Here is a 16,451-nt window from a genome sequence, read left to right as displayed (position 1 = left end):
AGGAACAACTATAATTAGTATGCTGGCAAACACTATTATTCCATCAATTAAAATATTCTGTATCCCACCAAGAACTGAAATGCATCCCTCTGACTAATCTAGGAGGTACATAAAAATGTCAAGTGCCAACAAGAACAGAAACAAATCTCCAGGGGCAAAGAAATCAAATAAAGGGGTCAGAAATAGAGAACTTATAAGTACAATAGCATTGATTTGATAAAATGGTCGAATTTGTTTCAAAATTTCAAGTTTATTTTAGGGAAAATTCCACAAAGTTTTCAAGATTATCAGCTCTTACCTATGAGTATGAATTTATATCCAGCAAATTAGGGTCTCCTGTGGAGTTAATATCTCAAACATTCATGATTGTCCGTTGTTTTTAACACCTTTGCATCAATCTATCTTTTACAGGTCTATGATGGGGTCTGGTAGAGAGCCTGATCTTGTGCACCTAGAGGCAAAGACAGTGGATGGTCGTAAGTACCTCAACTTCCAAATATTGTGGTATTCTGGACTGCCCTCATATTCTTTTAACTACACAATGTCACGATGGAAATCTGACTTCTCTTTAGCAAGTCAATTATTTAATACGAGGGTCTGACTGTTCCAGAGCAAGTGTGTCAAAAGAGAAGTCATTTCAGCTAGGGAAAATGTTGAGATTAACAGTCTGTGAAAGGAGCTGAGATCATGGTAAGGAAGAATAGGTAATAGCTAGTAATTGGAGTTAGTTTATACAGCGCTTTTCTTTATAAAACATTATTTTGGTTCATAAGAAAGTGGCACTGGAGAGAAGCTCCTGGGTCAGAGAGTGTAGCAGCTGTTGTTTGACACAGTATCTATTATCACATTGTTCATAGCTTTATGGTTTTAACGGAGCAGGGATACTCTGCCTAAGGTGCTACCTTTGAAAATCTCATTTCTCTCACACTTTAATCCTATTAATGACCAGACTAAGTACATTCTTCCCTTTTATTGCTTGTCCTGTCATTGTCCTTCACTTTCATCAGCTCCTCTCCCTCACTGCTTTGCCTCTTGAGGTGCTTTTCTCCTTTCCAGAAGCCTGTAACTCCAAAATATTCTCCTAATTGGCTGTGAATTCTCCCAGGCACCCTAAGCCACCCACTGGCCTTTTCTCCACCCGCCTCAAAGCTTATCTTTGAGCTCCACTGCCTTTGTAGACCATCCTCCACAGATTTCATTTCCACAAGGCTAGATGCCTCAGACAGGCAATATATCGACCACCTTGCTGCCATACATCTCATCATTGTATTTCCATATTTTTTCCTTGGTAAATAGCAGCTTTGCTGCAACGTAACATGTAGATTTTACCATTTGCAATATATAATTATTAATGATGCAGTCAATTTCCTTCAGAGATGGAGAAAATTCTCCCTGGAATTGTATCCCTGAACATAGTGGTGTTACTTAAAATATGTGTTATGTCACCAGAATCTTAAACATTGCCTGAAAAAGTAACTGTAACGTAGTTGTTTTTTTCACTCACTGAAATTTAGCATGAAAGAGAATTTTTTGGAAGATGAATTTTGAAAAGAAACAGTTGTGATAGATACCATAACATTTTAAAGGCTTTTCCATTTCAAGACATGCAAGACTAGTAAAAACGGAAGAGTGTATTATTTCTATTTCTTATCATTTGTGATCTCTGATTCTTGTTTCCCCTATCGATTTCACTTAGCTGAAGATGGCCACAAGGCTGGGAGCATGAGGCTTTCTATTTCTTGGGACATGCCAAATACGAATGAAATTTTCTAAAAGGACAACATCAATTTCAGCACGAAATGTTACTGTAATAAACCATTAAGAATTTAAAGTGTTGTTATTGATGTTTAAGGAGCGATGTTCTGGTGATGGTTTTAAGGATGTTTATCAGAGAAAGTGCCATGCTCCAAATGCCATGGATGGTCTTGTTTGAATTCTTGTTCTATCATAACATTTTGCACAGCTGTAGGAAATTCCTGCAGAGGACTTCTTGAGTGCTTTACAAATTAGTGAGCTTTGTTATAGCTCCTGAGGTGGAAACCAAAAAACAGGTAGATGAAACTGGCTTTACTGAATAGTCAGATGTATTAGTAAAGAATTGTAAAGAATTGTGGAATAAGAAATTATTGCTCATCAGCTGAGCTCTACCCGGTGATTCTATTGGGTTAGTTACGAGGCAGCACAACTTAAGTTTTTATATTTAGGCAGCAACAGAACTACTGACGTAAATATAATGGTGATGTCAAACCTTCTGCCAGTGGTGAACCCTCTCGCAAACACTAAGAAATTTCCACTCATGAGTCAGGAGGCACCCAGCTCACTGCCAATATAAGAAAACGTATTGGATTTTCTGTTAGTTTATGCTCTGTTTTGCCCATTGTTCCAGGAAGCGTTGGTCTCTGGCAGAGGACTAAAGTGAGTAGCTGGAAGCACTAACATAGGAATATATCGCAGCATTTATTGCCAGAAGGCATCCAGTAACACTGCAGGTCACAGGATTTTGAGACTGAGACAAGCTACTAGTGTCCAAATGGTTTGTTACTCCATGACCAGCTTGGTATATTCAGATCTCTACTAGAGCTTTTTTCTAAGTACTAAATTAGTCTCCTGTTTCTGGACAAAGTAACCACGACCCTGCAGTGGATAAACACACCTTTCTTCTCTAGATTGAAGAAGTTTCACTGCCAGTGAGGTGAAGGAGAGAAATGTGCTTAAGTGAGAAAGACACCTTTCTTTCAAGATTAAAGTAATTTGCAAATACTTTTTATCAGTTTTTTTAGTGGCTTTTTTGTAATGTTCTTGTATTTACTTATTTATACCTTGTTTGGAGTATCTCTTTTGAGAGTTAATCAAGAGTAAAAATTCAATTCAAGAAGGTAGACTTGCCAAAACAAGTCAGGAAGAAAGAAGAAAGAAAGGTGAGTGGTGTGGAAACAAACACACAATCTGAAGAATAAAATAAAAGATCCTGAAGCAGAAATATAAGGGCTATGCAAAAACCTGCTGAACTAAGTACAACTAAGAAAAAGTACCTCATTCTTGTGCTAGCGTCTTTTCCAACAGTAGCTGAGTAGTACAAGTGCAGCTTTAGGTGAGAAGAAGTAGAAATGTCAGCAAAGTATGGTGTTAGCCCATCTCCATGGCAGGGTTGTTTGAGAACATCTATCAGCAACAACCCTTATTATCGGGCTTTCCTTATTAGAACACCAATAACTCTCTCCCTGTTCCCTGATTATGGTCTGTCTGTGCGTTTTATTTATTGTGTTTATATACATAATGCAAAAGGTTTACAAGGACTAAAATAGGAGTCTCTTAGCAAGCATAAATCAGTATAACTTCAGTGGCATGTTGATTTATACCTACTGAGGATCTGGCTAGCAATGTTGTACCTGAGCACACATTCTGCCTGCTTCTTTTTTCCCTCAGGATCCAGAAAAATCTGGACCGCTGAACACACTATGTCTTATCAAACTAGGGTGCAGGTAGTAATAAACAAACTGAGTGTACACACTGTGCAGTTTAGTTGTATTAATGGAGACAGATTTGCAGGGCTAATCATTGCCATTCGTGTTTTTAATCCTGTTGTATAAATTTTGGCGAGAACTAAGCAATTTTTCATCTTGTCAAATGTGATGGGTTTATTTTTTAAAGGCTTTAGGCCCAATCTGAATCAAGCTGGGATTGAGAGCACAGTGGTAAAACTGATTTTTCTGGTTGGAAGAAGTTCATATAAACCTTATCTCACATTTCCATTTGTACACTTGGGTGTCCCTGGTGTTCCACTTTGATTTTGGAACAGGATCAAAGGTGAGCTGGCAAAGTCAGTAGGAATTGTGATTTTTTTTTATTTTGCCTGGTTTCATGTCAACTCCCCAGTAAGGCAATTAATCCCCTACAGTTCTTAACCACACGATAAGCTTCTCTTTGTTGCATTCACCACCATACTTAGCTGGCTGACTGACTAGTGAAAGTTACATCTAGGTTTGCCTAAATGCAGCTCGAAGAGCTTTCAGAAGTTGTATAAACATAATAATATGTGGGGTTTAGGTTTGCAAAGAATATGCAAGTCTTGAAAGATCCTTAATTAAGGGGCTTATCTGATTGGAGCTAGGGAGAGAGAGTAAGGCCTGTTTTAGGCTAATTGGTGTGGTAAGTAATTTTTATTCAGGTGATACCCACTAAAGAATCCAGACTCTTAGTGAGAATTAGAAAGATGGATTGCTACCAGGTGGTTGGGAGACTAACTGGGAACCAACTGGCCCTCTAGAGAATGGCAGAGCTGACTCAGAGGAAGATTAAGTGACAGTTTCTGTTGATGCAAGTCAAGAAAACCAACTATTACATTTATGAGATATTCATCCACATAGATTGATGCCAATTGATTTGGGGAAAAAAATCTTAATTTATGTGATTATTTTGTTTTTTAAAGTGTGGATGAAAGAAGCTAAGGGGTTTTCTTATGTGCTGCTAAAAATCTAGAGAGCTCCTGATATTTAAAAAGCACTTTTGTTTCCTTTGCTTTTCTTTTGCTGACCTGATTTACACAGCAGCTTTCTTGTTGATGGGTAATTCAGGTTCTACTGTGATTTCAGGTAAGACCAAAGCCTCACCTGGGGTCAGCAGGCATGCTCTGCTTGCTGATCAGCAGGGACCGAGAATCTGGCCAATCAGGTGTGAACCACAAAGTTGTGTTAGGACTTTAATTTCTGTTTTCGCAGAACATTGCTGGGAAGAATAAAATAATCACTGCTGTGGAAAAAACAAGTTTGCAATCTAGTCTGACAATCCTTTGCTGACATAGCTAGATTGGTGAATTAATTCCCATAGTGTCCTAAACCTGTGAAGTGATATTTTCCTAATCATGATTAGCATTTTTTTCTGGTGATGATTAGTGTGTGTCTGGGAGAATGACATCTGTTAGTTTGTCTAATTGTATCTTTATACCAGAGATGGCAGAGGATGTATTTCCCAGTGTAAAGAAAGATTCCTGAATCTGACATGCAGGGAAGAAAGAATAGCAGCAGGATAAAAACAGATTTGTGAGTAGTTATAATAGTAAATGGGATGACTTGATTTCACTCATCTTCATTATCGGTTAATTTCTTTGCAGTTACTGAGTCCTGGAGAGTTGTGAATATGTTCCCGTGTCATAAACGTTTCACAAATCAACATTCATACCAGATGGAAATGGATAAAGAACGGTCATTTTGCGTGCTTCTCAGAAAAAGGATTAGAAAGATTAAAATATGGGAGGACACTTAGTTAAATTGTGGAACTCATTGCCACGGGAGGCTAGGGATGCTGAAGGTGTACCTGAAGTACCAAGATACAAGTCTTATAACCTTTTCTAGGCTTCTGTTATTAGTCACAGTTGGAGAGGGGCTAAAGGCCTGGGTCTTTAAACGAGGTATGTTACTACCATGTTCTTATGTTTCATTAGTTACAGGACACCAGTCATCCTTCAAAAGCAGAAACTATCCCTAATGTCTAAGCTGCTCAGTAATGAACAGGGATACTCCATTGTAAATCTGGAAGACAAGCAAATTATAGATTATGTGGGTGCTCATTGTATAAACTCCTGGTATGTCCTTAGTGGATTTATTTGTAGAGAGAAAGACACATTCCTCAATGCACTAATGACAAGAAAAACAGAAAAAATACATCTGCAGTGAGTACAGTGAATATTTTCTCTGACTCTCCTTGTGGTCAAATAAGGTTTTTGAAAGATTAGATTAGAAAGCAGGGGCTATTAGTGTTTGATCTGTTGTCCAAAATAGCACTTGGCAGCAAAGTATCCTGAAGAAAGTCGCAATCTGCTTTAGGAAGGGGTTTGAAACTCTCCCCTGTGCTTTTGTAGAGGCTCACCAACCCCCAGTAACCATCAACGACTTTCCATCTCCACCAACTGAGCCAAGAAATATCTCTGGGCCAGGCTGAATGCATTTCCTTTGAGAACGTTATTAGCATGGAGCTCAAGCTAAACAGAAAAGACTAAAATATTTCATGGCAGAGAGTCCCCCCCGGCTCGTAACTTTTAGTATGTGTTAACATTTGCAATTCTCTTTCACCACTGAAATAGATTAATTTTGTCAGAGGTGTCTCTTACAAGATGTCTCCTCCATTCTTATGTTCTGTGACTTTCCTTGCTTCCTCTTTAGAAATAGCTGCCATTCCCCAAGAAGAATCCTACTCTAGGTGTCTAAACCTGTCAAAATCAAAGTATCCCGGAGTGTAAAAAGCTGGGAGTTGCTATGTTCTTCTCTCCAGGCACAGCATGACTTTGTTGTTGTATATTAAAAACAGCAGCTGTTGTTGGAGGTGAGAGTTCTGGAAATGAAAAGCATAGAGTCCTAATTACCTATGGCAGGGAAAACATCTGTGTGGGAAAACTAATGAAATTAATTCCAGAGCTTAGCAACTGAATACATTAATTGACATTAATTAATGCTAAATTACAAAGTTCTGCCAACGAAATCACATAAAATGTCCATGAGAATCAAGCACTGAAACAAAATCTTTGAGTTAATGTGAGCACAGCAAAACTTCCCTTAGGAAAAAAGAGGGTTTCAGGCACTGCAAGAAGCCTGCTTTTCCTTCTTTCCGTCTCCCATAGGAAAGGGAGCTTTTCTTGGTGTGCACATCTCAGAGTTTGACTGTTCGGGAGATTAGCTTAAGAAATTTCAGTGCTCTGCCCTTTAGTAGCTATTACTGGCATTTTAGAATTGAAGCCACGGAGAACTGCACTGTAAAAGTTCACAGGAATTGCCTTAGTAAATCTTCATCAGTGGTACAATCACTACTGCACAGACTCTTGTGATCACAGAAGAAGTAAACATAGTTCCCATTCCCCCATTAAAACAGGATCGAAAAATCTTCGCTCACTGCTGATGGGTGCCAGCCTGGCCTGCTCTTTAATATCTTGTGGAGGAGATTTCTTAATCATCTTTGCTGGCTGGTCCCAAAAGCACCCATCCTGCTACCTCCCTGTGCTTTTAGGATAGATAAAACGTTTGCATGGGAAGTGAGATGGCACCTAAAATCAAGTTGTGGAGAGGAGGGAGCTGGGCTCTTCTCCCAAGTGACAGGGGACAGGACGAGAGGGAATGGCCTCAAGCTCCACCAGGGGAGATTTAGGCTGGACATTAGGAAAAAAAAATCACAGGAAGTGTCATTGGGCACTGGCAGAGGCTGCCCAGGGATGGGGTTGAGTCACCTTCCCTGGAGGGGTTTAAGGGACGGGTGGACGAGGTGCTGAGGGACATGGTTTAGTGATTGATGGGAATGGTTGGACTTGATGATCAGGTGGGTCTCTTCCAACCTGGTGATTCTATGATTCTCCTCTTAGCATCTCCCAGATGGCTGGTGTACCTGTGGAATTAAAAGTAAACAATGGTATTGTATGGGGTGGGGGCAGGGGTAAGGAAGCAAAATGGGAAACAGAAAATCCACCCAACCTTGCCAGCAGCTCAGGGGGAAATGCAGCCAGCCTTTTCAACTGGTGCTGCTTTGTTAAAGTTCAGGATTGCCAGGCATTTGACTCAGGAACCTTCTTGAAACAGAATGAGAGACCCCACCTGGAGCACTGTGTCCAGCTCTGAGCCCTCAGTAGAGGAAAGACATGGATCTGTTTGAGCAGGTCCAGAGGAAGGTCACAAAAAATGATCAGAGGGCTGGAGCACCCCCTTCTATGAAGAAATGCTGAGAGAGTTGTTCTCCAGGTTGTTCAGTCTGGAGAAGAGAAGACTCCAGGGTGACCTTATCATGGCCTTTCAATATTTAAAGGGACCTTTTATGAAAGATGGGGACAAACATTTTAGCAAGGTGTGTTGCAATAGGGCAAGGGGTAATCATAGAATCACCAGGTTGGAAAAGACCCACCGGATCATCGAGTCCAACCATTCCCATCAATCACTAAACCATGTCCCTCAGCGCCTCGTCCACCCATCCCTTAAACACCTCCAGGGAAGGTGGCTCAAACACCTACCTGTGCAGCCTGTTCCAGTGCCCAATGACCCTTTCCGTGAAAAATTTCCGTGTCAAGGGCAGGAGCACAGTGTCACAGCAAAGCCTTGAGCGCTGGGGCTAAGGGGTTGCTCCCATCATTGCCTGGGTCTTGTTGGATCATTTCTTCTTAATAGGTTAAAAGAGGGTGGATTCAGACTTAGATACACAAAGTACTGTTGGGTGGTGGAAGAATCTCTGACCCTGTGTTCCCCTGATTCCTGGGAGCAGAGAGACACAGGGCTGAACAACTGTGAAAGGGCATTTTCCTAAGCTCACAGGGATAAGCAGGCTGGGATTTATGTTGTTCCCTGCCCTCTCGTGGCTAATGTGGAAAAAATCATGTCCCTGTGAATGTAAATGCATTTTGACCATGCTGTCCAGGCTGTATTAATGTTTTGCAGTGAGCTGCAAGAGCGTAAAATGTTATAAGCTGCAGTGACTAATAATATATATTATATATTCCACTTTATATATTCCAAGGTCTCTGCAAATGCTGGGGTAAAATCATCCTTGATCAAACTTTCCTGAAGGTTCGTAATCCTGCATGCCTGCTTCGAGCAGTAGTCAGTAGCCCTTAGGAGCAAGGAAAGACGTGTTAAATGATAGATTTCAATTAAAAGCAAGATTAAATGTGACATTGTAAAAATTCAACCATTTCTGTTTCGGTGTAAAGTGCTACTTCTTTGGTCAGAAGGTGGTAATTCTATCAAAAATGGGACTGTGCTCCTCCAGCAATGAAAAAGATTAGAAATAGTTCTAATATTAAATGTCATGTAGTGTTTCTGCCATGTAAATGTTAATGCTAGAATGCCAAAATCCTTCTTACTGCAAATATCTTTATTATTAAACAAAACATAATTTCTTAATTGATCTGAAAGATCTCAAATTGAATACTGAGGCTCTTCTTCTGTACTCTAGGTCAAGTTACCATGAAGAAAGTCAAATTGTTTTTCTTCAGGTGGTAAATTGTTAAATAAGCACCCTGCCATGCTTCATAATAGGCGATTAGGACATTGCATACAGTGACAGTGGATGAGGTGGCTTTAGGGCTGCATGTAGACCATATATTTTGAAACATATGACTGACTGAAACTGCTAAGGCCTCTAAGAAATTGTAGAATGTTTGCCCAGGTCTGTCAGAGTGCATCTACCCACACTGTCAACAGAGAAGCAGGTAAAACCCCTTAGCAGGAGGCAGTCTGAATTACTTTCCAAAGTCATCTGAATTACTCTTCAGGCTCTAAGTGCTGTAACAAATGCAGAGGTGCTGTTTGGAAGGGGTCCTCAGCGGGACCACTATGGGCTGGGTGTCTTCTGAAAGTGTCCTTATACTTGTATATGGGCTGGAACTTTTCCATGTTCTAAAGAAAGTCAGCGTGTGACCATGGAGAAGCTGTCATGCTCTGCAGCAAATCATACACCATGGGGATGACAGGGCAACTGTAGAGGCTCAGCACAGAGAATATCTGTCCTTCAGTGCAGACACAGCTCTTCAGACCCACAGTTGCTTTAGGAGTTGCAGGACTTGGGCTGTTTGTTGCCTTCACAGTTCTGTTGCTCCATCACTGAGTTCCTTGCATTAAGCTGAAGCCTGGGTAGCATCTAAGTAAACTCAGCAGGGCACATAACAATCATAGAATCATAGAATCACCAGGTTGGAAGAGACCCACCGGATCATCGAGTCCAACCATTAACAATACTGAATGATACACACTTGACTAGATTTCTGTCAGACTTGAGCCACAAGCATTATGCTGTGACACTTTCACATGCTGCCTCTGATCTCCTTCCAGCATGAAACCACAAGAGTGGCATGAAGTAATCAGATCACCTATGCTCGACTGTCTTGGTATAGAAAAGCAATATATAGTTATGATTTCTGATGTAGGGTGGAATAACAGAAGTAATAGGAGGCTGGGGGAGGTGAAAAAGGGAGAAATTTGAAGGAAGAAAGTAATCAAGGGTGGATTCATGTAGGGCATAAGGGAAAGAAGTGTGTGTTGAATGGATGGTGTTACCTCACGTCACGTGAGGCTTGGAAGTAGAAATGCTGCCTTAGCAAATAGATTTGTGACAGTAGGAAGAGTCTGTGCTCAGGGTATAAATGTTTTGATTTTGTTCTTTTTCTTTCAGATGCCCAGTACATCACCTGCAAGATGCAGAACTGCAGTGAAGCCGCTCGCAGCAAACCCTTTCCAGGCTATATTGACCATAACTCTCTGATTGTCCAGGATGATTATGCCTTTGTTCAGGTGCAGAATACCCTCTTGTCTTATTCATTCTATTATTTTATATTATCTACACTGTATTATTTTATCTTCAATTCCTTTGCATGTGTATGCATGTCTTTTAGTTCCTAACCAATCAGACAACACTAGATCTGAGTAATGAAGGTGCTGAGTGTATTGTAGCAGTTTATTACAATGCTAATAGTGTTCAGTTTACCTGCAGTATCTCCTTATGACACACTGCAGGTTCATAGAGTGCAGATCATCCACAGTATGTACTGGAGTGCTCTTTGCCACTCCTTCAATCCCATCAGCACTGGAGGATTATTGTTCTAACCCCCCAGTTTGAAGTGAGGTGTCATTCATCTGCTATTACAAGGGAGTAGACAAAAGCTTTTTTGAGCATGAGAGGGAAATAAGAAAGGAGAAAGGGGGGTGGCTTGAGGAAGAACAAAAGAAGGAGTAATCAGGCTTTTTTGTTATGCTTCAGTTGTGATTGTAGTGAAAAGCTGAAGATAAGATGTACTTAGTCAAGCTGTGTTCCAGCTGAGAGCTGGTGAATAGATCTGAACTACTGTGGGTTTCATTAGGCTGCTGCTAGTGTCCATTTAATAACAGCTGAAGAGGACAAAAAGCAGCAATAGAATGGCAGGGAACGTGCAACTGGAAATCATTAGGACTAAACTGGTCTTCCAGACAGTTTATATTCTGAATGGTTGGGGTGGAGGGAAGAGAGAGGACTGATATTTTAAATTGGGTGAGTTGATGGCTAATTACCTTCAGTTAATGAAGTCAGTCATAAACACCAGTCTAAATCATCCACAAATAAATCTGGGACATGCGTTCCAGAATAGCTTTTGTGCCTGGTGTGTCTGAGGCATAAATGAAATGTTTATATGGTAAGGAAATTAGGGCCAAGCATCACTGTTCAGCCATACCCTCTCCTTTCAGAACGACTGTGGTTTTCTGTATCACATGACACAGGAGCTGGGGAATTTCACTTCGTATATTGATTGATTCATTGCTTCATCACTCATGACTTGATTTTGTACTCTTCATGACTCTTAGTCTTCTCTGTTCTGACCTGATGTTATTACACACTGTAGAGGAGCCACCCCCTTTGCTTTGTCTGAAGTCAGTCTGGGGATATTGTTTACCTATCTGGATAGCCCTTGCATTTTGCTGCATTTCTCTTTCTGTCTATAAACCATTGTATAGTGTTCCCAGTGCTGTCAGATTTCGTCTTTGTTCCACCTCCATACGAGCTGCATGGTGTAAGGAGGAGCATGTGAGGAGAGGCAGCTTCTTATGATGTTCCCCTTTATGTCCAATGGGACTTGGCACAACTCTATACATTCATGTTTGTAATGCAGTTTGAGAAGATATCATGTAATATTTGGATTTGGAAAGCTTCCGTCTTAATCCTTAAACTCTTAGGATTCTTAAACAGAAAAACATAAAACAGGTGAATGAGTTAGTACTTGCCCATCATTAATAATTGACACATACAGGTATGAAATAATGATAATGTAATCCCTGGAAACAATCTCTGATGTGTTAGAAGTAGTTAGTGAATTCACTGTTGGCTGATAATTTCAAATGGGGTTCTTCAAGTGGTTACATATGTACCTGGATGTATCCGCCTGGCAAGGAATAGCTAAATAGAAGGCAAGGCTGATGCTATTCCCTGCTTTATCCCAGGCTCTATTCTTCAGAGGGTGAATAGACAGTCAAGGCTTGGAAGAACAGACGAATACCATGAGCACCCTCCCCTAGCTTTCCCTACCTTTCTTGATCTCCATCTAGCTTTTCTGCAACTAAGGCATTTGGAATGAGGATTAGTAGGCTCAAAAGTACAAGGGTGAGGGAATGTGGATTTATTTCTCTTATCAGACCATGTTTTATTTACAAACTCACACTCTTTCATAAACCATACTTCGGGCCTTTCTTCCCCTAACTTTTGCCGCATTCCCTTAGAAAAAATAAATTTGAAGAGCTTTAGAATAAGAATTTTTACTTAATCTGTTATGAAACTAGCCTCTGTGTCTTACATTTTAAACTACTGCAGTGCATTTTAAAACCCTTACTGCGAAAGAAAACTTGTGGTAAACCCAGATACAAGGCAATAAAAGCAAAGTTCTGCATGGAGAATCTCTTGCAATATTTGTTCTTCAGTATCCCTCACCCAAGGATTTCAAAGTACTTTACAAACATTGATTATACTTCAGCACACTGGAAGCCAGATAACATTGACAGTTTTTTTCTTTCTATTTTTTTCTCCCCCTTAATAGGGGGTAAGAAATATAACCTCACATTGCTCTAACCTAGCATTTTCAAGGTTCTTACCATCAGTATTTATCACTTAAATAAATGGCCTTATTTACAGAAATACCAAATCAACTGAACTTCTCTTGCCTTCAGGAGCTGTGAGTGCTTAGCTGATCTCATATGATGGCTTGCACGGGCCACACAGGAACCATAGTTGGAGACAGAAGTAGGAATCGAGTGTCATGTGTACCAAATGCTGATTTAACCAATATCCTACATGGCATCTCTGCAAACAGCAAAGAACGAACTGTTTTGTGTTAAGACAGAGAGCTGTGGTGTCAGCAGGTGGCATAATGGCCCAAGTGAAACCAGGAGCTCACCTTCCCCAGATTTTCACCTGAAATTCTGGCTTTTGAGACTCTTTGCAGAAAATGGGATTCCTTTTGCTTTCTTTTTCAGCCACTGTCAATTGGATCAATGTTTATTCATCAACTGTAACAGTGCTGCAGTTTTAAGCCATTGTCACCAACACTGTGGGATTTCATTCGACAGTTTTTCTTGATATTTTCCCTTATAAATAAAAAAGAAAAATCCTGATGATAGCTTTCTTGATTCTCTCATAGTTGACATCAGGAGGAAGACCACATTATTACGTTTCTTACAGGAGGAACGCGTTTACACCGATGAAGCTACCAAAGTACTCCTTGCCCAAGGTAGGTTGCTGTTGCTGGAATGTCCACGTGAACCTACAGATATTTTGATGGTACAGGAATTCTTCAATACAATGCAAGTAACTGCATAACGACATGCAACGAGTGAAAGCATCATTCTTCTTTAACAGAAGGTTTACAAGCAAGAAATGACTATAAACAAAGTCAGCACTTGGACTAGTCAAGGACATCAGCATGAAATGTAGACAAATACCACAGCCCATGTCAATTACCATTTCTTTATGGTTATTTAATTAAGTTTTGGAGAGGGCTATGGTTTTTTTTTTCTCCCCTTTTTGGTGGTTCAGATTCCCTTCTCTTAACCTTATCTTGTGTGGGTTGCTTTTTGTACTTTGGCTCATTAACATATTTTAATGGGAACTAAGCAAAGAGATGTCTTTGTGTGTCTGCTCTGTATCTTCCCTAATTAAGAACAATGGTGAATTAGTACTGGAACTTGAAAGGCACTTAATGCCTTCTGGAGCTCAGTTTTTTAAAAGACCTGTATGAAATGTTAGGTCCATTTTGAAGAAATCAGCATTTTGCACCTGGGCTTCTAATCACTTCTTAACAAAGACTGAGGTTTGGGTTTTTGGGGTTTTTTTTTTGAGGCCCTTTCATTCTTGTTCTAGCCTGGTTTAAATGAAATTTAAGCTCAAAGGCAGCAAATGGTTGGACTCAATGATCCAGTGGGTCTCTTCCAACCTGGTGATTCTATGATTTTATGATAAATGATCTAGTGGATTCTATGTGAGGTCTAACATCTGGAGGCAAATGAATTTCTAGAAATTAAGCAAGGATTGTCAAAAAGAAGAAAAAAAAAAGAAACTTAAGAGATCAACCTGTTCCTAGAAGTTGAAAGTGCACTAGATTTTGTAGGTGGAAAGATTCAAAGGGCTACTTTGGCTGATATCTCAACGGTCTATGTTTGATTCCTGAACCCAACTGCCCTGTTTATACTGGACTGCGTGGGTGACCCTCCTGTAACCAGACTGCAGCTCAGACCTTACCTTACTGTGCTTTTATACCCTTTGCTCCTATTTACATCACCTGAAAACTCAGCTTACAGGACAACTAGGACACTACCAGAAGCCGTGATATACTCTTAGCTCTGACACAGGATACCTGCGATCCACCCCAAGATCTTCAGTCCCATTAATAGGTTAGTTTGAAGCTTCCCATCCAAGCAGGAAGGAATTACTCTGTCAAGTCAGATCAAATTTAAACAGGTGTTTCCTGAAGTAGTCCTTAGTTCCATTTTTATCGTGATTATTGTAATACCTAAATCAAAATCATCTTTTACAGCTGATTCAGACCCTCTGTAGAGAGACTACTTGCTTTGAACTGGTTGCCTCCTTTAGCCCACACTTGTTTTTCCAACTGTCCACCTTCTCAAAGAAATCTCTGTAAAGCCAGGGAAAATGCACTTCAACTACATTAAAATGTGCTGTTAGAGAGTAGGAATTGGAGCAATACATTCAAGTTATTTGACCCAAAGAAAAAGGCAGGTATTTAAGGAGATAAGGTACTTCGTCACAGTCTTGGACTATCTTCAAAGACTGAAGATCTGCATTTGGCATGGAAGGAGCTATAGTGGAGCTTTGGCTGTCTAGGAAGCAGCTATCAAAGCAGGATAGCTGCTTTTATTAAAAATGCACAAAGCTTTATACTATTCAATGAATTGAAACAAACAGCTTCTTTTATGCCTAAATTCTCTTTTATCTCCTTCAGCTAAGAAAGAAGGGCCAAATATGGTAAAGAGTACAAAGCGACTTCTGGAACTGAAGATGGAAATATCAAGCTTTTTGTCTCTGCCTGTCACTTTTTCTAAACTGGAGGGATGTGATGGCAGACAACTTTGGCAGGTGATACTGCTGCTCAGGCAGGAACGGCCTACAGCAAATAAAAACTAAAGTATTTTTTGTTGTTGGCATTGATATCCTGGTAGCCAGTTTGATTAAAAGCCTTAATGAATTAGAAACTCTCCCATACAAGATGCCTGCATATGTAGTACAGGTTTTGTTAACCCTGTAGATGGTCTTTATTGAGACCTGTTAATTTCTGCAGTGACTTTGCTCTGTGGGTTGGTGCTGCCTATTCTGTATAACAGCCCCACAGTGTGAGCTCTGTAATGTCACTCATGATAATCACCATAAATGTACACACAGGGTATATTCACTCTATTTTAGACCAACGCACTGGGCAGACATCTGTGCATGCTGAAGCAAGCTAAGCAATTTCTCTTTTAAAAAGACCTGTCCATAACTGATGCTGAGCTGAATACTGATGGGGTGGGTGCGTGTGGTACCTCTGTTTTAAATTCATCACCTTCTTTCAACCTCAGGATGCACTTCCTGATGGAAGAAGCAATAACCACAAAATAATCCTTAAATACAGACCTTAAAAAGAACTGACAGTCCCATGAATTGACAAGATAAAACAGGCTATTTAACTGCTATTTAACTTACCAGGAAGAAAAGTTCCCTGATCAAGTGCAAAAGGGCAATTGAAGCATGTTTAGTATTTCAGAAAGCTTTGGCTTTTAGTCATTGGAGTAGACACCTGATCAAACCCATGCACAGCAACATACTTTTTTCTTTGGAAAGGCAAGAGAGACAGATAGTAGAACTGCATATTAATCCACTTCCACTATGTGCTGGAACAGTGAGACCAAAGTTCAGACTTTCAGTAGGCAGATGCACAGGAAGCCCGTAAAGATGATGCTGACTGTGAAAGGTGCCTTGCTTCACTCTCCTGTCCTCTTCCGCCTCTGTAGGGAGGTGAAATGAACATCTGTGATAGCAGTGGAAAATGCAGTGAAGCTCTTGCTCCATATCAAGATAAATGTATTATTGTATTATTCCTCCCACCTGAAAAGCAACCTCTACCCTTAATAAAAAAAATAAAAAAGAAGTGAATATGATATGATAATATACTAATTAATTTTAATTTTCCCAACATGGAAACAAAAAAATTCCTGATGTCAGTCAAAGACTTGTTTAATGCCCATGTACTGATCTCTTTCTAGCAAAGCTTTACATTGCTACTGCATCTATTGGACAAGAATATATTAAGAATAAAAGTTAATCGATCCCCAAAGGCAGACAGTTGGAATGCTATCCTTTTTCACTTTCTGTACAATGCATATTATTCTAATTCTGCCTGAGTCTCTACTTCTCTGGGCTTTAATTCCTAAAACCTTACTAGGATCTTCTGTAGACTTGCATCTTACAGCGTGTTC

The 16,451-nt window shown here is 40.1% G+C and overlaps 1 protein-coding gene across 4 annotated transcripts in view; it reads left to right on the top strand.

Moving 5' to 3' along the window:
- The window catches only part of LOC138723838 (VPS10 domain-containing receptor SorCS1), a 269,305-nt gene that overhangs the window by 191,275 nt on the left and 61,579 nt on the right, over positions 1–16,451 (top strand). For all 4 annotated transcript variants that reach the window (XM_069863214.1, XM_069863216.1, XM_069863215.1 and 1 more), the window contains exons 6-8: positions 412–476; positions 10,138–10,256; positions 13,124–13,213. In XM_069863214.1, coding sequence (XP_069719315.1) covers positions 412–476; positions 10,138–10,256; positions 13,124–13,213 — 274 coding nt within the window. The remainder of the gene's footprint in view (positions 1–411; positions 477–10,137; positions 10,257–13,123; positions 13,214–16,451) is intronic.

This window comes from Phaenicophaeus curvirostris, chromosome 9 (assembly GCF_032191515.1).
Source record: "Phaenicophaeus curvirostris isolate KB17595 chromosome 9, BPBGC_Pcur_1.0, whole genome shotgun sequence".
NCBI lineage: Eukaryota > Metazoa > Chordata > Aves > Cuculiformes > Cuculidae > Phaenicophaeus > Phaenicophaeus curvirostris.
Note: the sequence above shows the minus strand (reverse complement) of the source record. Positions and strands in the feature narration are given on the sequence as shown.